At 40.9% G+C, this 21,959-nt stretch overlaps 2 protein-coding genes across 2 annotated transcripts in view; both read right to left on the minus strand.

The window, feature by feature from the left end:
- The window catches only part of cUnh16orf89 (chromosome Un C16orf89 homolog), a 302,917-nt gene that overhangs the window by 111,624 nt on the left and 169,334 nt on the right, over window positions 1–21,959 (minus strand). The gene's annotated exons all lie outside the window — the stretch shown is intronic.
- On the minus strand, window positions 1,911–18,481 carry dnmt1 (DNA (cytosine-5-)-methyltransferase 1). The gene is made up of 34 exons (XM_083977190.1): window positions 18,318–18,481; window positions 17,716–17,752; window positions 16,528–16,635; window positions 16,199–16,439; window positions 16,014–16,089; window positions 15,828–15,915; window positions 15,687–15,727; window positions 15,551–15,608; window positions 15,368–15,451; window positions 15,155–15,264; window positions 14,916–15,034; window positions 14,693–14,785; window positions 14,446–14,597; window positions 13,871–14,058; window positions 12,364–12,544; window positions 12,179–12,276; window positions 11,758–11,905; window positions 11,548–11,663; window positions 10,422–10,623; window positions 10,193–10,326; window positions 9,908–10,087; window positions 9,588–9,812; window positions 9,293–9,485; window positions 8,000–8,090; window positions 7,770–7,910; window positions 6,154–6,436; window positions 5,925–6,066; window positions 5,215–5,381; window positions 4,930–5,107; window positions 4,121–4,316; window positions 3,859–4,022; window positions 3,539–3,655; window positions 2,248–2,353; window positions 1,911–2,145 (listed from the first exon to the last, which is right to left on the minus strand). The coding sequence occupies exons 1-34, from the start codon at window positions 18,362–18,364 to the stop codon at window positions 2,108–2,110; spliced, it is 4,542 nt and encodes a 1,513-aa protein (XP_083833316.1). The 5' UTR covers window positions 18,365–18,481; the 3' UTR covers window positions 1,911–2,107.

Raw genomic sequence — 21,959 nt, forward strand, 5'->3', positions numbered from 1 at the left:
CATGCTTTTCATGCTTTGAATTTTTTGGGAAAGGCCAGAATTTTTCTCCACTACCGTAAGTCCTTATAATTGACAGATATTTCTGGGCTATTTCTATGCAATCAATTGTTATTTCTTGACAATCGTTATTTCTTCTATTTCTCAACATTACTATGAAATTGACCGTTACTTCTAGGCTATTTCTTGACATTATCACATAATTAACGGCCTGTAAATTAAAGGGTTACCAAAACTTGAGTTCCTAAATATAATGCCAATACCAATATGTCAATACCTTAAAGCAAGACTTTAAATCCTCAGATCAGCAGCAGAGAGCGACATGCTGTATGACTGATAAATCAGTAGTCAAAGGCGCAGAAGATGAGGAAAACAGCTCATGTTTTGTACATTTACAGCAAATCTGAGAGATTAACACAGACAGTTTGAAGTCAGTCGCTTCAGTGGTGCGTCGGTTTGGGGTAAATGAAAACTGCAAGTCAGCACCGTCTGAGCACGTTGGACACTATCGGCCTCAGCGCAGTCATCCTCCATCCGGGCGGCAAAAGGCTTATCACTGAAGGAAGTTCATGACAACATGGAGGCAACTCTAGAAGAAGAGAGGGACTCCTCCATCTTCTGGACGCACAGGGACGTGCAGTTTTCATTAACCTGGAACAAATACTGTTAAGTCAGTTTTTTAAGGTAGTCTATTTATCAACTGGATTTTGGGTACATTTTTTAATGCTTATTTTCTATTAAAATGTTATTAAAATATTTTTAATTCAGGTTTACAAAAGATTTTCTTTAATTTTACTTGTTACAATCACACTGTTAAACCCATTTGAGTTGAGTTACACTACTCACAAAAAGTTAGGGATGTTTGGCTTTTGGATTACATTTCAGAATGCACCTAAAATGCACTATAACATTTACAGGTGAACTTAATTTAACCTTCTCTAAACTTTTGAATGCAGTTTTTCAATGTTTCAGCCCTTATTGAATAACATGCTGTTCTCTTACAAGGTGATTAACCACAAAAATCACAAGCACCGTCTGATTTAGTGGGTCAATTGTCATTGAACTAAATCATCGGCTTGCTCTGGTTCAATGACAGTTTATAGACAGTTCTCGTCTCTCTGCCTCTCCACCATGTTCAAATTTTGACATCATAAGACCAAGACACTTTGATCAAAATGATCAAGTTATTGAGACTTTGAGATTTTTGTTGTGCTACACCACTGTTAGCTTTTGTTTGAGATGAAGCATCCTTCTACTTAAAAGGCCTGAGCTCAAATATCCCTACCCTTTTGTGAGTAGTGTATTTATTTTAGTAAAATTTAACACTATAGCATCACCCTTTTCATTAGCAGCAGCAGCTTGTTGTGCACTACAGTTTGGGAATCCTTGCTCTGAGTTGACTCACAACTTACTGCACAATGATAAGATATGAAATTCACATTCAGTGTCTAATGAGCCGTAATAAGTCATCTACTTAAGGGGTTCAAACACAACACATCTCATTAACATAAATGTAAAGAGGAGGATTTCATTCTGATCACTTTGATGTGCCGGTTTTCACATGTTGTGCTTTTTCTGAACTGCTGCACATTAATATTTGATGATTAACATCAGTACATTTAAATTGAACAACATGTAGAGCTTTAAATACTCAGTTGACATCAAAAGACACAATCAGTGGCCCATTATAAGAGCCATTAAAGCCTTGATGGTAGCGATAAAGAGTTTCCAACAACCATACATTGAGTCACTGTTTCCTCCTCCAGCTGCAGTCTTTACTCATCAACTCAGTTTAACATCTAGTTTTACTACAATTAAACTCTCACATGTCAAGAAAAAAACGATTTCATAAGAGCTTTATTTGAAATATTACATATAAAAAACTACATACAATTTATTCCACGTTAGGTGAACATTTCCCAACAACATCAACATGATTAAAAGCACATTTAAAACATGGAACGGTACTGCACAGAAAAGTCCATGGTGGCCACTTAGTGACACAGTTGAAAGCCGCCAGCTTATTTAAAAGAAATGATTTCTCCCGCCCCGACACATCAGCGCCAGGGTTTATCGTGGAACCGACTCTTGCTGGGAAGGTTAACGAGGACTAGTCGGTGACCTCCATCTTCTCCTGTTTGATGTTCTCTGTGGAGAGGAATAAAGATATTTATACCAAGTTTGCTGCAGATTGAAATGATAAGAGTCAACCAGGGAAAAAAGATGCAATAGAGAGAAAAAGGTAGATACCTGATGTTTTTTCTTCTTCCTTTTCTTCCTTTATTCTCTCCATGACACACTTCTTGATCTCCAGACCAATGGCCCTGGAGAGTGGAGGGGGCACTGCATTTCCAACCTGAGAGGAAGCAACACAAACAAGTTAGTTAACACAATGTGTGACGGCTCAAAGCTGAGTTTATGAAATAAAAATATAAAATTAAAAAAAAGTTAAAATGAGACACTGAACTGAACAAAATGGCTTCTTTCTCTTCAGCAGCAGCTTTGAATCCTGAAAGATTTCTCTGGCCACTTGAGGGCACAGTTACATCTCAGCGGTTACCCATTTACAGTCTGAACATGAATTTTTATTAAAGCTAATGTTTGTCAAAGCCACTTAGAGAAACACGTAGCAATTCTTTATGTTCAACAAATTCCACATCTACCAATTCACTTGTGTATGGACAGTGGCTCTTCCTGCTGCAGTCAAAATAAACTGAGTGAAGCTGAAAGACATTGATGGGTCAAGAGTGATTTGATCAATTATCATTTCATCTGAATAAAAACTGGTCAACACCGACACAGATGTTGCATATCGCATTAGGTCATATATCCCAAGACCTTTTTTTTTTTGTACTTTGTATTTGTAACTCCACCAGTATAATGTCTGAATGAATGTATAGGTCTCCCTGTATGTTGTCTAGAAGAACAATGAATGAATGTATAGGTCTCCCTGTATGTTGTCTAGAAGAACAATGAATGAGCATCTCTTTTGGACATGTACACAATCCATTTTTCCCCCAATAGTGCAAATATGTATCAGTCTTTAGATCTAACAAATTGCTTTTGTATATTTTGGATAGATCTTTTAGGTATTCGAATCCCCAGATATTTAATCTCCTTTGAGTTCCATTTGAAATCAAATCTATTCAGCATGTCTTTTTGAGGAGAATAATTCTAGCTTAAAATTTGAGTTTTTTGCACAATTTATATCCAGAATAGGTACCAAATTCTTTTATAGACATCAACCTAGGGATGCTAGTCTCTGGCTCTGTTATAAGCAATAAAACGTTGTCCTCGTATAGACAGATCTTTTGCTCCTGTTAAAAACATATGTGAAGTGTGTGAGGTTTTATCTGTCTGTGTTTGTCCAGGATGGTTTCAAAGAAGCGGTGTGTGAGGGATGTTTCCAAAGAAGCAGAAACATGTGTGAAGTGTGTGAGGTTTTATCTGTCTGTGTTTGTCCAGGATGGTTTCAAAGAAGCGGTGTGTGAGGGATGTTTCCAAAGAAGCAGAAACATGTGTGAAGTGTGTAAGGTTTTACCTGTCTGTGTTTGTCCAGGATGTTTCCAAAGAAGCGGTAGGTGTCTGGGAATCCCTGAGAGCGCGAACACTCCCTCACACTGACCACTCGGTGCTGCTCCGGATGCAGGACACGGCCCTGGAAATGAAAATACAAGGATGTTGGTTAAGGATTTAGAGTAGAGTAAATATTAACCAATGACCTCATTTCCTTTACTATTTAAATTAGGTTTTTGTGTAGATACAGTACGTTTCACAGTAATGTACCAAGTTCAGGTTTTTGTCCCAGGTCTGAAAATGTTTTCTTTTTATTCCGACTCATCTAATAAAAAGCTGATGTACCTGTTTGCCCATGGGCTCAGGGTTGGTGACGGTCGTGCTGAAGAAGCCGTCCCACTCCAACCTGCCGTACAGTCCGGCCCAGTGGTTGTGGCGGTTGCCGGTGTGGGGCAGACACCAGGGGATCAGGGTGTTGAACTGCCTGTCCTGAGGCTCACATGGCTTCCCTGTGTGATGCACGAGAAAAAAAAAACATTAGAGATGCAACTAATAGAAATGGGGGAAAAAAAAGCTTCGATTTCAAGCAGGAAACTAAACCACAAACCTCCTGCACAAGTGCAAACTCCTCTCAGAGCACCGGTGCTGCTGCGTCCGTTCTTCTTGTCCGAGTGGCTGTAGCGCAGCTTCTTGGTCATGGTGCCGTCTTTCAGCCGGACCTCGAGGTTGGGCAGGTCCCTCCAGTCGGAGCCGGGAGCCAACGGGATGTGACGCATACGACCCTCAACCAGAGCGCTCATGTCCTGAGAAAACAGGGTCACACATCTCTTGTTACACACAACTAGGGATGTCACAATTATAGATTTTCTTAGTACGATTGTCAGAAATCGGTATCACGATTATTGTGCATCAATGAATTTCACGATTATTATGCATCAATAAATTTCACGATTATTATGCATCAATAAATTTCACAATACTATGAACGTATAAAATCAAATATAGTCCAAATCTAATTGAATATTTCATATTATTTCAAAATATTTGAATTTCCCCCGGGGGATTAATAACTGGTCTTATATTAAGAGATTAGAAATGCAAGTCATTAATTGTCATCTATACCAAATGTTTAAGTTTATTTTAATCATTTTTTTTTTTAAATTACAAATGACACAATAACATTCAAATTCCCACCAATTCAGTGTAACGGACCAGTATCTGTGCATCTTCCTTTACGGTTCCAACATAATCTTTTTCAGAAAGTGACTGCATTTAAAAATCTTTACGATCAATTAATTGTGGCGTTTAATACCGCAATTAATTGTGAAAACAAGTCATCTTCACATCCCTACACACACGCAATACTACACAACTACATGATGATGTCATTGATCATTGAGTGAGAGCACCACTCACCTTGCAGATGTGGTCTTTGAGGATGGGCTGGTACTGTGTCCCTCTGATCTGCCTCTGGAACCAGGACTGAGGTTCTCCGTTGTAGGAAATCTCCAGTGCAGCGGCACCGTTACGAATCTCTGGCAGGTCGGACATGGTGTCTCGGACAGTGATGGTTCTGTAGATGCCGCCATTACCTCTGTAGTGAGAGAGGACATTTTAGTCTGAGGACATTCCCACTGGGGGGCGACTGGCTTTACATGTTACAAAAATCAATAGTTTGAAGACAGAGGGAGCTTAATTTACCGTGTGACGTTGCTGACGAATTTCTTCTCGTCCACCACGACACTCAGAGAACAGGCTCTGGGAGCGAACACGTGCAGGGGCTCGGGGTAGCGCGGCAGCTTCTCTCCAGGAGCCGCAGCCAGGATGATGGCCCTGCGACGGGTCTGGGCGACGCCGTACTGACCCGCCTGTTGAGGGAGGACGCAGCACGCACGTTAAGCATGTAGTGAAGCTGATGAGTGAATCTTTACTTCACTTTGTTCTACATCTCAGAGTTTCTCCCTGAAATTATACAAGGTTCAAGAAGAGCTTCTACCCTACAGCTATCAGGTTTTTACATTCTTAAGTGCACTTTAAAACATAGGCATAATGTGCAATATAATGTTTAGGCATCAGTTTTTTTCATAATAAATCTCTTTTAGGATTTTATTTATCATAATTTTTTATATACAGTATATATATTTATTGGAAATGTTGGTTTGAGTTTAGTGATTTTCTGTCTTGCAACTTGTGTCTTTCATAATTTAATTCTAATAAATGCAAATGTACTATGAATGACAATAAAATGAACTCTCAACAGCTCAATTTGATGCAGCCAAATCCTGCAGCACCTGGTGGTTCTCAGTAGACTACAGACACACAGAGATTAAGGCCCAGAGCCCATCCAAGGAAGCACCATTTTAAACTACTGTATTTGTAGATGGGGCCAAATACAGAGTAGTTGAACTCACCTGGAGGACGCCGAACGTGCACTGGTAGCCCATGCGCGTAAGGCAGCGCAGGGTCAGCTTCAGGACCATGGAGCTTTTGAATGACACGAAGTTTCTCACGTTCTCAAGCAGGAAAAACTTTGGTCTGTAGTAATCACAGTAACTGCAACGAAGGAAAAGAGGAACTCATTGTGAGTGCTGCATACAGGCGGAGGACCTGATATTACATGATGCCAAGACGGACACCGACCTGAGATAAGAGACCACGAGTGAGTTCTTGAATTTGGAGTAAGTGCGAGAGTTGAAGCGGTTCATCCCGCTGAAGCCTTGGCACGGCGGTCCTCCACACAGCATCTCCACGTCGCCCTTCTGAGGCAGCTTCTGGCCCAGAGAGTTTGTCTTCTCTCCGGACATCACCAGCTTCAGCAGGACGTTGCAGTCCTCGGTGAACACCGTGGTGCCGGGGTTGTTGAGCCTGAAGGCCTGAGCTGCAGGCTCCCACATCTCGATGGCCCACAGAGTCTCAGAGATACCTACAGATAAATAAATAACCAGAAGCCAGAGATGTTCACAAGTCTTTTTTTGCAAGTCCAAGTCAAGTCTCAAGTCTTTGGTCACGAGTCCAAGTCAAGTCTCAAGTCTTTGAGGGGTGAGACTTCATCAAGTCTCAAGTCTTTGGTCACGAGTCCAAGTCAAGTCTCAAAAAAATAAAAGTCTGTCTCTTCTGGTTGTAATGACCCTTTATCATCTGCTGCTACCCGGTCTACTAAGGATACTGCACAGCTATATCTAAGAAATTCAAAGTATTTACTGTAGGTTATCATCACTCCTTTATACAGTATTGATAAGTTGCTTATTATATGATCACTTTAAACAGGATACTGCAATGCAATATGAAGAAAACACACAATGAAAGCTTTCCTTTAAAGGAAACTGTATTCTGAGTCAAGAAAGAATCAAGGCTGCTCTGCCCCTCTGCACTGGCCTTTTCTCTCTCTTTTTTGCTTTGTTGAATTCAGAAAACCCAGATGAACAACATGGAAAATGATTTAGGCTGTTAATTATAGGTCATTAGATCTGGGTGGTATAGCTCACATCTTTATGTGCAGCAAAACCTTTCTGGATCCGCATCGTTGTTATTATTTTTTTAATTAGCTCCGTCAACTCATGGAGGCGTGTCGACACGTCCAGACTTCCATACGAGCCTTCAGTCATATTTCGCAGCAAAAACATAAATAAACAGGAGGATTTAGCCTACAGTAGCCTGATATGTGCCCGTTATTCAGCAGCTAGTCCCCGTGAAGGAAAGTTTCACAACAAACGGGCGTTGTGCATGTAGGCTACGGACGGTGCCCCTATTAAAAAGAAAAAAAAAAGCCAGTTCACAGTCACCTGTCACTCACCCGCAGCAGCTGACTGCACTGTCAGAGGAGCTCTGCTGTTCCTCTCTCTTTAGACACTGGTGTCTGGCTGCACTCTGTAGGAGTTCAATATGAAGATCTAACCTCCATCTGAATAACGTTACCGGCCATGTGGCGCTGCTCCGCTAGTGGTGCGTTATCGGCAAAAAAAAAGAAAAAAAAAAAAGATTGTCCGTCGTCCTGTCAGGAGGGAGGTACGAGCCAAAAAAAATAAAGATTGTTCACGAGTCTCAAAACACGAGTCCGAGTCGAGTCTGAAGTCTTTTGGGCACGAGTCCAAGTCAAGTCTGAAGTCTCTGTGGGTGCGACTTAAGTGCGACTCGAGTTCGAGTTGCAAACTCGAGTCCCCATCTCTGCCAGAAGCCATGTGCATGTCAACATTTGAGGATCAGAGGATATATTTTGTGATTATTATGGAGGAAAAAACTGAACATAAATCATTTACCAGCCTGGTGGAAGCCCTCAGAAAGTCCACCACAGCCGGAGAAGACATCCAGTGTGCGATATTTAGGCACTTTAGCAGCTTGTGGTTCATTCTGAGCGTCCTGTGGCTCCTGTGTGGCCGATGACTTTCCTTTGCCCTTACCTAGAGAACCACAAGATCATTCAATCAGGATTTCAGACATTAAAACAGTTTGAATCTAATATTTGTCTTTGATCTCACTGAACTCTCACCTTTCCCTTTGCCCTTTCCTTTGCCTTTATGAACAGCTGAGCGAGCGTGGTTTGGAGGGTCCTCAAAGTTCTTTGATTTTGCATTGTAGGCCTGAGAGAGTGGAGAAAAAAAAAAGAAAAAAGAGTGAGAACAGAATTTGAAATCCAGGCCATACTTGCAAATTAGCGTTGCAGATTTACCAGTTTTAAGTAGGGATGCATCGATACTGGGCGCAAGTACTCGTACTCAAAATTGTCACCGATAATGCGGGAAAGCAATCAGACTTTAATTTCCTCTTTAATTAAACATTTGAAATCTCAACACGACGCAGAATACAAGGAGTTCACTTTTGTTTTGTTAAATTTCAGACAGCAATGTGACAGTGCCATGTTTATAAAAGCACTAATGTTGAATGTCAATAGGCTATATGACAATGTTGTACATGAGTGACCGTCACAAGTTTCACTGGAGTACAAACACAAATTTAACAAGAAAAACATGCTGAGGAATGTTGTTCAAATAACAGATGAATTTGTGGGAAGAAAAACATTTTTTTAAAGCAACTTTGTGTAATGGCGTAACTACTCGGTATCGGTGAGTACTCAAATGCAAGTACTTAAAAGTGGTATTGGTACAATCAGTGTTACTGATAATTATTTGATTAAAATAATGTTGGTCTCTGGTAAAAAAGCTATTACGAGAAGATGGCTATCGAAAGAGTCTCCATCTAAAGAAGAGTGGACTGCAATTGTAAAACAAATATAACATGGAAAAACTGACTTTTTCCTTGAACTTGAACATGGACAAATTCACTGTATTATGGAGGAAATGGACAGCTCATCCTGAATAAGCGACACTATCACAACTTGTGCTCTGTTTTATCTTTTTATTTTTCTATTTATTTACTTTTTTATTTTTTGCTTGAATACAGTGCCCTGTCCTATTTGATGTGCTCTCTCAGTCTTGTTGTACACTAGTGTGTGAATGGTTTAGTCCTGTTTCGACAAGAGTGGACTGGATAAACAGAACAAAAATGATTGAAGTAACTCTAAACCCTGGACCTACCGCTTATATACATATTGTTATATCTTTCCCTGTGTAACGATATATCTGCGTACATTTTTCCGTCTGTGCACTTTCTTCCTTGTTCTTCTTTCTTGTTCCTTTTTCTCCATTATATTGTAAAATGATTTAATAAAAAGTTAAACTTTTTAATTTATTGGTGCACCCCCCTCATTTTAAGTTCTATAGATTTGCCATTATTCTATTCAGATAAATAGCAGCTATCTGAAGATTAAATGAACAAGAAGTACCTCCAGGAAGTAGAAGCGGTCCGGTCCACCGCTGGAGAAGTCCTGGACCGACTCGTTCAGGTCTTCTCCGTACTCCACTTGACAGCGGCCGAGCACCTCGGTCATGCTGACGCTGACTTCCTCGTCGCTCCAGTACAGCTGGTTGATGTCCGTGTGGTAACTGGCTTTGACGCCTTTGTGAGTGTTCTCCGGTCTGAGAGTCGAGGAGACAAAATGACACTTAAGCATCATTTTGTTGATACAGACTTTGGATTTAAAAACACAACCAGTTCATTTTTTTAAAATCCAGTTTCACCTGTAGAACTTGTAGAGTCGTAGTCTGACCTCCGACAGGTCGGGTTTCCCGTTGCTGCGTCTGAGACAGTAGATCTCCTTGATGCGCCCGATGCGGAACGGCTCAGGAGCGTCCTGGTTCGACCCCTTGATGTAGTCGGAGGACTTCCTGTAATACTCTGGATACAGGTCCTCGTCCACATCCTCCTTTCTGTGGGAGCGCTTCACTGGACTCGCCGGCTTCACACTGGGAAAACCGAAACAGAGACGATGAGCTTCGTACACATTTTTCCATCATTGTACAAGTTTGAGCGAATTGGGGAATGATGACTTGGCGCTCACCTGAAATGAAAAGTGTCAGGAGGCAGGTAGACACCGTCTCCCACCTTGAACTGCTGTCCCCTGAAGCAGGCCAGAGCGTACAGAGCCTTGGAGTCGTTGTCTTCTCTCTCCAGGGGCTCAAACGCACGGGGAGTTTCCCGCTCGTCCTTCTGTTTATTCCTGACGCAGCTGGCACAAAACCTGAATGAAAAAAGGGAGAAAAAAAAAGGAAAGATTATGCACAAGGTTAAGAAGAGAATAAATAAAGTTGGAGAAACAACAGCGACATGAAGGGATGGCGCTCACTTGAATTTGCAGTCGTCGGTTGCAGCGGTCTTGGGAGGCGTCTCAAAGCGAGCGAAGTCAATGTCGTACCAGAACTGATAGAAAAAGCTCTTCCCGTCGTCGTCAATCACCTTGATTTCGAGATCCATTCCACCCTGCAACACAAACGTCACCATGGCGTCAAGGGAAAGCTCGCAGTGAAATGCAAATTACCCCCTCCCCTCCACGCCATTAAGTCGATTTATTATACCTCCATGAACCAGTTGTCGGACGGGGCCTTGTACGAGACGTTCACTTTGCCCTGGACGTAGTTGAGCAGCATGTCTTCACACTCGTCCACCTCGACGAGCTCCAGCGGGTCGGAGGACTCGCCCAGCACCGTGTGGATCCCACGGTGGAACCAGTGGGCGTGGAACATCTTTCCACTGTTATCCTCCCACAGTGAGGTGATCCTGAGAGGGGGGAGGGGAGGGAAATCATTAGAAATCTACATTCACATTCTTTGATGACACTTATTTACCCGACTGTTTTTAATTTTCCTTTAAGTTGGTTCTTACTCAAGCTTATTTGCATTTTTTAGTTCCTTACTTGCCACATACTGTGCTCCCCTGTTTGAGAATGTACATGTGAACATTTAACAAGACAAACATTTATACACATGTGTATAAATGTTTGTCTTGTTAAAGAGGAACTATGCAAGTCTAGTCGCTTTTCCACCGTTTTGCCAACCCTCCGCCTCGCCATGTGCATTTGTTTTTAACAAATACCAGCGAAAAAGCAGTAAGTGGAGCAGTGGATAATGTTATATAACTTATACGATTTTACAACATACATGTGTATTTGTGTAGTCTAAAAGGGATAGCTTAACAATTGGGTAAATTGGCCCATTGCCATAATCCCTATAGTCTTTGCAGTAGGTTCATTACCTTTATTTGTCGGTGCAAGCTATTTTTAGAACCACTGAGCCGAGCCACTCAGAGCTATGCTACGGAGTTGTTTTAGAGGCAAATGCAGAGACTGCTTGCCGAAAAACTGCCCTCGACAGGAAAGCCCATCAGTGGTTTTGCATGAATTTACCTCTAAAACTGAATCTAAACATTTCAGTTTACATGGCCAGAAACAGAGGAGTGGTTTTCAGCCATGAGACACCAGGTAGAAGGCAGAGAGCCTCCGTTCTCACTCGAAACAAGTCACAAGTCATGTAGTTAACGATCACAATTACTCTGAGCGTTTCAATTAAGGTAAAAATGCAAAAGCAAAGCCACGGGAAAATCCTGCTTAGTTCCTGTTTGAGTCAGAGACTGTAAGAACTGAATTGCGCTTCTGGTACAAATGAAGCGCTCTGAATCTAAACATTTCAGTTTGCAGATCTCTACCTGGCCAGAAACAGAGGAGTGGATGGATCTTCTGATGACACCGAGACACAGTCTCCGACCTCCAGCTCTTCGTCGTTCACAGAGACCTTCCTGTAGTAGTGCTTCCTTCCCTCAGTCTGAAGGAGGAGGGAGACAGATACTTTATGTAAACCCGATGCTGCTTTCTCATGTTTCACAGAAATAAAACTGCATTAGATTAAGCTCAAATACCTTAATAGCCTCTCCAATCCATGACAGCTTGCACTGGGTCTGCTTCTTCCTCTTGGTATTAACAAGCTTTTTGGGCTTCGTCACTGGGATGTCTTCCTCCTCGATGTTCTCGTCATCTTCAGCCTCCTTCACTGCGAGGTTTGGGCATCTGGGGTTTCGGATGATATCGACAAAAAGGAATTAAAGACGACAGAAGCAAATGTACCGAGCCATCTCAACCAGTATGAAGCAACTAAACAGAGCAGATATTCAGAGCAGCTTTTACAGAACGAATCGCCTCGTTTACAACTACGTCTGGGTAGAAAACCTGCACAACGAACGAGAGTCATGTTTTTCACACCACTATCGCCGTTTAGATGAAACTGAAATAAGTTTTAAATAGGCTACAGGTTAAAGATAGTCACTGCAGTGTCGTGCTCACCTTCTCTGCTTACAGGCCTGCTTGCTTTTGCCACTTCCTCCAAATTTGATCATGTCCTTACAAGCTGCACACTTGCCACAGTCAGGAGATTGGCAAACCTGAAGATAAAACATTTTAAGGAGGATGAGTTAATACCCTCGCTTTCATACGTCTTAATGTGCATCCGAATTGTTTGAGTCACTCACCTCACAGACGCCGCAGCGCTGCCTCTTGGCTCCGTTTTCTTTATCGTTCTGCTCAATCTGATCAGAGAAGAAGGTGTCAAAGATCTGGTAGACCAGCGTGGTGGTGGTCGCTTTGGTCGGCCCCTTGCTGTCCTTCTCGATCTTGGTTGGGTGACGGATGGCCTGTCTTCTCGCGGCTCTCCTGTCAGAGGGGGAACAAAGACCGTGTTCAGAGGCAGAGGTCCACTGGGTTTGGCATAAAAAACACCTGATGGTATGTGGAGCAATGGCAGTATGAAGCCCCTGGCCTTCAACACACCACAGCATCAGGCCATGCAACAAAAAGGAACAAGCAAACAAAAAACAGACGAGATGTAACAGTGCAGAGTTCCCGTTAGATGCAAGACGACAAAAAAAAGTTCTGTCCAAACATTTTGGCCTGCAGAGAAAACGATCAACGAGTTACGACTGACGGTCTAAATGACACGAAGCTGCTGTTGCAACTTTCCCCAAAATTTACCTAGAACCCAAGACGATAATCTCAAGATTAAGAATTATAGGATCATTAAATAGCATTATTATCTTCACAGTATGGCGTTACAAGCATTTGACTTTTACCTAGAAAATTAATTCATATTTATTGTTTCTGAAGTGCCACCTTCAGTAATGGCATCTCAGGGCTCACGGAGGAAATTGGTCAAAGATTTGAGTTTTATTCTTTGAGGACACTTCCGCATCAAGATAAAGTTTAAACTGAAAATGCACTTTTTATTAATAACACAAAAAGTTAATTAAAAATTGAACTTAAAGAAAGGATCTATAAAGATTTTAGAGAACTATTAATGCAAATACTTAAGATTTTTTTTTTTTTTTTAAAGCATCCTACCCGATATATATTTTTATGTTATATAATAAACCGATGGGCACTTGTCCACACACCCTGGTGTTTTATGGCCAGAATTCAAAATGTTCCCCATGTAAACTTAAACAACGATGTAAAGGCCAAAATCTAGAAATACAAAATGACAATTATTAGCGATAAAAACTCTAGCGTGAACTCTGGTAAAAAATGCTCTTTTTTTTTGGTCCATGTAGCTTCTAAATGCTTCACACTAACACACCACCATACAAGCTAAGGATGCATTCACAACGAGGCCTACCTACCAGTACAGCAGCATGCTGCATTAGGAAATGTCAAAGGAGTGTTAGACATTGGGGAGAACAAGGAGCGAGGAGCATAAAGACAGGAATATAAGCAAAAATTAATGAAACAAAAAAGAAAGAAAAGAAAGAAAGAAAAGAAGGATAACATCAAAATCCTGGAGCATCTCTGTTGCAAAGGAGCTGCTGCCAGAAATCTGGGAGAGGAGTTGTAACTCGGGTTAGACGAACAGGATGGAGCCTGCTACAAAGTGAGCATTTAAAGTTTTAGGCTGATGTGATGTTAACAGTGTAACGTCTTTGACTACTTTCATCTGACAGTGTAAAAAAAAAAAACACATCTAATCATATTTTCTTTTCTCTGTACCTCTTCCCTAGAGTGACTCCGGCGAGTTTGATCAGGTCTCTCATGCAGGGAGTGACGATGATGGGCTGCTCGTCCGAGTCGCCGGCCTCGTCGTAGCTCTCCACCTGCTCCACCACAAACTGGGCGTGGCGCAGCAACGTGTCCTCAGTGAAGCAGTTGAAGTTTAGTCCTGCAGGTGGCACGGTGGTCTGAGGGCAGGAGGAGCAGAAGCCGGTCAGAGTCATAAAAGCAAAAAGCTACCTCGACTTGCAAACACATTTGTCTCCCTTTGTCACTTTAAATTCACTGTAAAAGTGTTAAAAGTAATGAAATGTCAAGAGCATTTTATGAATACAAACCAACAAATGTTTGATACATTTACTTGAGAGATGATTGAGTCATATCATATCTGCACTGAAAGGATTTGATTTCATAATAAAAATCAGTCTAAATAAATTTCTTAAAATGTTTAAGTATGTTTGATCCTGCTGTGAAATGTCCAAAACTAAATGTCTATGATTTCTTTTACATAAGCAGTGAACTGAAATCAAATAACACAGAAGTTGATCTTGTTTGATTTATTCAAAACTCGTCACCTCGATCTTGTTGAGGAGGTCCTCATAACTGACGTCGGGATTCTTCTGGAGAAACTCCACCACGATCTTACTCATGTAGATCTTCTCCTGCATCAGAGCGAAGATGGGACCGTACTCCTCACTCGACTGCATGAGGATGTAGTCGGCGAAGGCTGGAGAGAGAAGGAATTGATGTTAGCCATTGATACATGGGAGAGGTGCATTTAAAAAATTTGAATAGAGAAAGAGGGAAAAAATACTTTGATACCTGTAGTGAAACCAATTAGAGCTTTTTCTCCACCGTCAAAACCAGTGATCCACCAGGCGTTGATGGGTCCGAGCTTCTTTGCAGGAACGCCACCTGGTAAAGTACAAGGAAAAAGACCCACATAGATAAATATGTGTTTTTGAGGCTAAAAGAAAATTATAAAACATGTTTTGATGATAAAATAGAAGAGAAAAAAACATGATAGTGATTATATTTTTCATACCATCCATGCAGGGGTTGTCGTCGTAGATGGGCTTGACAACACAGCTGAAGTAGAGCTCCACGTTCCTCTCAATCAGTCCAGCGTCGAACGCACAAAGGTGGCCACGCTTGTCATACACACTGTGAGACAAAAGTGTTTATACCTTAACTGAGAAAAAAAACAACTTCTGGTTCTGCAAAATAAAAAGTGAGTTTAAGAATATTTTGTTCCTCCGAACCAGGACAGCAGCTGTTCCTCACCTGAAGTTTGTGATCTTGTGCTGCGGCAGATCCTCGTAGCTCTCAAATCCGTCCTCATTAGAGTCGAACAAGGAGAGGCGCTCGTCTGTCAACATCTCAGGTTCGTCCAGCTGAAGGCGAAGAAAAACAGTTTCACGTTTCTCCTCAACACAAATATATAAAACTCTTTTTGAAAGCTCCCATATTGAGGAGCGTAACCTTGATGATCCTCACCGCATTATCAGGATCCCCTTGGAAAAATTTGAGGTCTGAATCATCCAAGTATTGTTTGCAGTCTGGACATTTGGGTGGTGGATTCTTCAAGATAAAAAAAAAAGACAAACTAACATTAGACACATTGGGCATGTGATGCTTACAAAAATATTGTATTGCTGCGACATCGACAGAATTCATTACCTTAGCAGCAGAAACTGGTTTAACAGTTTCACTCTTGGATTCCTCTGGAGCAGCAGCGCTGTATAAGATAAAAGTGTTAGTATTTTCTTTTTATTGAACATGAATGATAGTGATAAAGCTCAGAGGGAAAACTTACGTTTCATTAGAGTCCACTTTGAGACGTTTCTCCTCCCGAGTCTACAACAGATTTGAGAATTTGTGCAACGTTACACACCAGAGAACGGCAGCACCGCTTCATGCTGAAAAATCTCACAAGTGTTAAAAAAAAATGCTTCACCTCCTCAACCTCTTCTTCTTCCTCTTTCTTCGGCTCACTTTGTCCGTTCGTAGCTTCTCCGTTCAAATCTTCTGACTTCCGCTTTTGACTGTAGGACAGATTTATTATTACATCTCAATTCAGAGAACTGCATGTTACAAATTTCAATCTTGAATAAGATAAAACAATTAATTCACATGTACGCACACTTTAGAGAACATTGACATGATGGTTGGCTGTTTCCCACTGTTTCTTGTAACCCTGGTGCTGCTGGCTGGAGACTCTGCAAAGGACAAAGAAGATTCAAATTTCCTTCATCAGTTTAAACCATTTCATTTGTGTCATTGCCATCTTTGAGATCCATATTTGACAATAAATAAATCTTAACGTACTTTTGGTGTCAGAATTTGCCTTGCTCTTGCGTCCACCCTTCCCCTTAGTAGCGGTTGGTGATTTGACCGTCTCCTCATCCTCCTGTGTGTCCATGGTCGCGTCCTCGCCATCCTCGTCTTTGTGAGAGCCATTTGTGAAGCCATTCGTCTTTCCATTCTGCTCCACGCCATCGCCATGGGAGCCGTTCTCAAGGTTGAGCTCTTTTCCCAGCAAGGCCTTTACTTTAGTGATGTAGACTTCCTGTGGAAAGCACATGGGACGTCGTCACATCGCAGGACAAAACATTGAGCTGTGAACTTCTGGTTAGATAACTGAAGGAGGCACTGACCATTGAGATCTCTGAGCTCTTCATCTTCTCCTCCAGGCTGGTCAACTGGTCCTGAGCGTCATCATGCAGGAAATCCTGCACCAACTTGAGCTTTTCCTTCACATTATCCTGGAACATTTAAAAGTAAAGTCGTTTATAAAGTTTGCTTTATTTCTGAGTGTCATGCTGACTATTGTCCTTAAATGCATCATGCAACAGCGCAAGAAAAACTACAGACAGAAAATTATTCTATAATGAGTTTCCAATATAAATTATGATCATACACGCTCTATGTGTATATTCCAAGTATATTTAAAGGCAGTCATTTTATTGTGTAGCCCACCCCACCCTCAAAATGTTGATATCAGGACATTAAACACTTTGGGCAGTGATTGTGTTGGAGACATTACAACCAAATTGGTTTTAAACATGCAGAGAAAACACAGAGCAGCACAGACACTTGTTGCTACATGGTTTCATCTTTATAGTGCTTCTCTTGTCTGTTAATGGTCAGACTCAAACATTATGACTGAACTAATTCAGATCGTCAGATAGGTGAAATCGAATTACAAAAAAAGGTGGAGTGGTTTTAATGTGGTACAACGTGGTGGGTCTCCTAACATGCATCATAGTCTTTGGGGTGCTAAACTAACCAACTAACAATTAATGAGGTGCAGCTGGAAGAGTGACACACAGGTTCCTGACTAACTTTATTTAAATTTTTTTTTTTTTTTACTAGGAGCACAGGCATAAAATTTAGGAGTGCTCACCACTTACATCAACTTGCTAATCAAGCTTTTCCATTCATGATCCTCATACACATTGCTCTGCCACCGATAATGACAGATAACAGATTTATTAAGACGCCCCTTCCACATTTCATCAGTGTTAACAAAAAAGTGGCAATTTATCTGGTTGCACATGTACAAGTAGATAAAAAATGTATTTGCACGGTTCAAAATTTGGGGCAAAATGCTCCCAATTAGAGGCAGCTGGAGCCTTGACTTTTCAGATAAGTGAAATCCAATTAATAAAAAAGCGTAGAGTGGCTTTTTAATGTGGCACAACGTGGTGGACTTTATAACATGCATCATGGTCTTCGGGGCGCCAAACTAACAATTAGTGAGGTGCAGCTGGAGGAGTGACACACACACACACACACACACACACACACACACACATGTCATGCATTGCAGATACACAACCCACCTCGTCTGAAACTCCATCCTCATCCAGCACCTGCAGCCTGCGGACAAAGAACACGTCAAAACACGGTTAATTGAGACAACTCATCACATTCAATGTCGATGTTTTATCGCGTTTAACCAAAAAAAAAAAAAAAACCCGCGGTGACAGCGCGCAAGCGAGCACAGCAGCAAAGCAACAACACAGGTTAACAAAACTTCCTGAGTGGCGCCAAATCTCACTCACACACGCTGCTACTCCATCCCACTGACAGGCTAATGATGCTAACTGGCTAAGCCGCCATCAGTGAAGGGGTAAGGGGGGGCAGCTAACTCTGTATGCAGCAGCAGCATCTGCCTTTTACTGTCCAGTGGTAACAAGCTAATGCTAGCTACAGCAGCTAGCACACAGACAAAAGGTGAAGTGGTTGTGACAACCGGGGCGAGGAGGACAAGACAGACAGAGAGACAGAGAGAGCAGCGGGGTTTTGGGTTTTTCCTTGTTTCAACCCGTTGCCGCTTCTGGACGACACGGTGCAACAAGACACGATGCTACGTTAACGTTTACCATCAACGTTAGGGACACCAACTGTTATTAGCATTCAGGTTACAACCGTCAACCGTTACCTTTTTCTGACATCCTCAGGCAGAGACAGGGAAGTCTTGGCTGGCATTGTTTGGTTGGGTTTTTTTTTCTTTAAAAAAGCAACAGCTAGCTAAAACGTGTACGACCACACAGATAAAACCACGTTAAAAACAAAGATATCCGTTAAAAACCGTGTTGAAACACAGCGCGCGTCTCCACCGTTGCTGCCTGGCTGTGCTCGAGCTGGCAATGGATGCTTATAAGCAATTCGGGCGCGCGGGCCGTCTTTTCGCGCGGAAACCCGGGTGTTGTGGACTGTACCATTGCAGTCAGCTACGGGGGGAACCACTCTCAGCGTGAGTGCGTGTTATATCATTGCTGAACGTTTTATTTGTAATAGAAAGATATTTTACCATATAGAATATTTTATAAAACACAACCGGAACCACCACGTAGTTCTTTGTGAATTAGTTTGATTGTTTAAAATGGAAAAAACTAACCGGATCTCCCCCTGCTGTTCGCCAGATGTTGTAGACAACTGACCAAGCGGAAGCGATCTGGATGTTGTTTACTAATGTGTAATATATTAGCGATTCATTTCCACGGTTTAGGTGGTTTGTGGTTCGTATGAAAACATTAAATGAGATGAGTTTGCGGTAGATAACGCAGTTACGGTGTTGGTGTCGCGTGGCATATACGTCTTACAACTGTGTGTAATGATTCAGATGCAAGATGGGTATCTTGTCTGTTTCTTTCGTGTGTAGATTAGCACTGGAACAATTAGACGAATAATCGATCAGCAGGTCGTCAGGAAATTAATCAGAACAATTTTGATAGACCATCGAACATACACATTTGCAGATTTCAGCTACATTTGTGTAAAAATGTCCTAATTTCCCTGATATATATTGAATATTTTGTTGGCTGGACAAAACAAGACATAAGCAAAAGTTGCTTTTGACTATAATGATCATAAAACAGATCACTCATTACAAGGAGAGGGACAGAATGATACATTGACTAACTGAGAGAATATGAGGTAGATTAATATAGACCAACAATAATCATTAGTTTAAGCTTGGATACAGATTGAGATCAGCTGTGAAATAATTAAGTACATACTTGTACTACTAACCCCACTTACAGTAAGTAGGCTACAATTTTGGGGCACTTGAGTGTTTCTTTCTTACTTCTGCTAAAGTACATTTCACAGGGAATACATTTATATCACAGCTTTGGTTATTAGTTGTTTTAATGATGAGGATTAAATGGACAACACAGATACTTAAAAAAAAAAAAAAAAACAGTAATCAAACCAGTAGTTTCCCCACTTTCTGCGTACACAGGGATGCTTCAGTATTAATCGCCCAATAATACCATAGATAGATAGATAGATAGATAGATAGATAGATAGATAGATAGATAGATAGATAGATAGATAGATAGATAGATAGATAGATTTACTTTATTAATCCCGAAGGAAATTCAGGTGTGGTCAACTGCTCACAGAAGAATCAGTCACACACACAGACGATAAAAACAGATTATAAATATCTAAAAAATAAATAATAACAATAACTAATAACTGGAGGTTAAACTGGCTTGAGGACAAAGACAAATACAAAAACCACACACAACAGCAGAAACAGAAAGAAGGAGGACAGAAGTGTACCAGCACTTCTGCCTTTAGATTCCCCTCACACCCGTTCGACATGCATAATAATATGTCAGTCAAAGGGAACACTTGCAAAACCCTATGCACAACTGTCATGCAATAAAATACTGTGATGCATAATGCATAAATACAAGTGAACACAAATAAAACATGTGTCATCTGTCAAATAAAATGACTCAAAACTGATCAAACTTGTTTCTCATGATGTGAAACCCAATATAAACCACTTAAGGATGCAAGAAGACAAAGAGTGATCATTTATGATGACATTCAGACTGCTGACATTCAGACCATGTCTTTGTGCATGGCATGACAGAAAGGACAAAGAGTCCAATCAAACATCAGTAGATTCTCTGTGTCCATACTACAGTGATCCAGAGATTTTAGACAAGAAGTTACTGTATTAAAATGTTCAGATCATTACATTAGATATATTTTACGCATTTGTGTAGAATTTCGTGACTGCCATAATGGACACCTACACTACGTGAAGTGTAAACAGGAAAAGTATAGCCTGTGATGTTGATGACGTGCTGTGGTCTGACCCAGTTAAAAGACCAGGTGAAGCTCAATGACTGCGTGATCAATTGTGTACAGTCATACAGTACATTTTCTACCCTTTACATTGCATTAGGCTGTAGACTTTCTGTATAACAATTTCAGGATGATGATGAAAAAAAAAAATTCACAGTACCTAATATTACAGTTTTTCTCAATTGCTGAGACACATTTCTTGAAACCCTCCATCCTTTTCTCCCAACTGTAAACACAAATCTTAATTTTCAAACTACATTCACAAAACCTCTGACTCTTCCTGCAAAACCAACTATTTCCTCAAAACAGTTCAAACTGTGCTCAAAACCAAACATTGTTGTCAGATCAGACCCGAGTCAATCAAAATGAAAAACACCACTGAACAGTCATTACACACAACATAGAAAAAAGGAAAACACAATGATCAGATCATAACGCTGTAGAAATAAATCTTTATGTTCACAATAGGAAAATACATTTTGCAAAACAAAACAAAATTTCTGTGTAACACTTGTAGTAAAGAATGAAAAATATGGATAAGAATCACATTACAACTTAAAAAGGGCATACAGTAAGTATACTGTACAATTATTCATCTACAGCATCATGTCGACGTGCTGGGTCAGGCCACAGGACTTACTCACTCTGCCTCTGCCTCTCTGATTGCTTCTAGCCATAGTGAAACTTCAACAACCAGGGCTCTCTGAACTGGCTTGTTGGTTTTTTCACATCATTAGCCACAAGTGTGATCAATTTAGAGTTGTTGTGTTTACAGTAAGTTTAGACACCTGTGCTTTGATCGAGTTTCACTTTTGCTACGTGCGCTTATGCAACACAAGTGCATCACAGTGCAAAATGTGTTATAGTGGGTATAATTAGGTTTGCAAGTTGTGTCTATCTCAGTGAAAAGTGCTTAAGGTTCTGACAAAAGGATGACCAATTCAATAAATGGGTTCAGGCCACTGAGGATTTGGTTCAGACAATAGGGTTTAGTGTTTTAGCAAAAAAAGGTAAATGCTAAATCCACAGAGTTGTGACATTTTTTTTTCTTCAGTTTTGGAGATGGAAAATGCGTATGCTATACATACTGTAATGTGATCAACAAACATTTCACCATGAGCTACATGCCCACAACACTGTGTTTGCTTTTTATTTTGGTGTAGTGTGTAATGACTGCTCAGCAGTCTTTCTATTTTGACCAGTTAGTTCAAGATCTGACAACACTGTTCGGTTTTGAGCACAGGTAAAACTATTTTGAGGCGATGGTTTGGTTTTTGCAAAAAGAATCAGAGGTTTTGTGAATGTAGTGTGGGAAAAGAGTTTTGTGTTTACAATTCTGAGAAAAGAACAGGAGGATTTGAAAAATGTGTTTTAACAATTGTGAAAAACTGTAATAGACTACTTAACATTTTGCTGTCAACACTGTTATTGTTTTACTTAAGTAGGAGTATTTTTTCATAGCTGTTTTGGCACT

The sequence above is a fragment of the Trachurus trachurus genome, assembly GCF_905171665.1.
Source record: "Trachurus trachurus genome assembly, chromosome: 8".
Taxonomy (NCBI): domain Eukaryota; kingdom Metazoa; phylum Chordata; class Actinopteri; order Carangiformes; family Carangidae; genus Trachurus; species Trachurus trachurus.

What these genes read in the sequence shown, in the direction of transcription:
- dnmt1 (XM_083977190.1), bottom strand. Translation starts at nt 18,364, where the DNA reads ATGCCAGCCAAGACTTCCCTGTCTCTGCCTGAGGATGTCAGAAAAAG. An exon ending in AAGAAGAAGAGGTTGAGGAG is followed by an intron (nt 15,728 to 15,827) that starts GTGAAGCATTTT and finishes AATCTGTTGTAG; the next exon opens with ACTCGGGAGGAGAAACGTCT. An exon ending in CTCGTGGTCTCTTATCTCAG is followed by an intron (nt 6,067 to 6,153) that starts GTCGGTGTCCGT and finishes CCTTCGTTGCAG; the next exon opens with TTACTGTGATTACTACAGAC.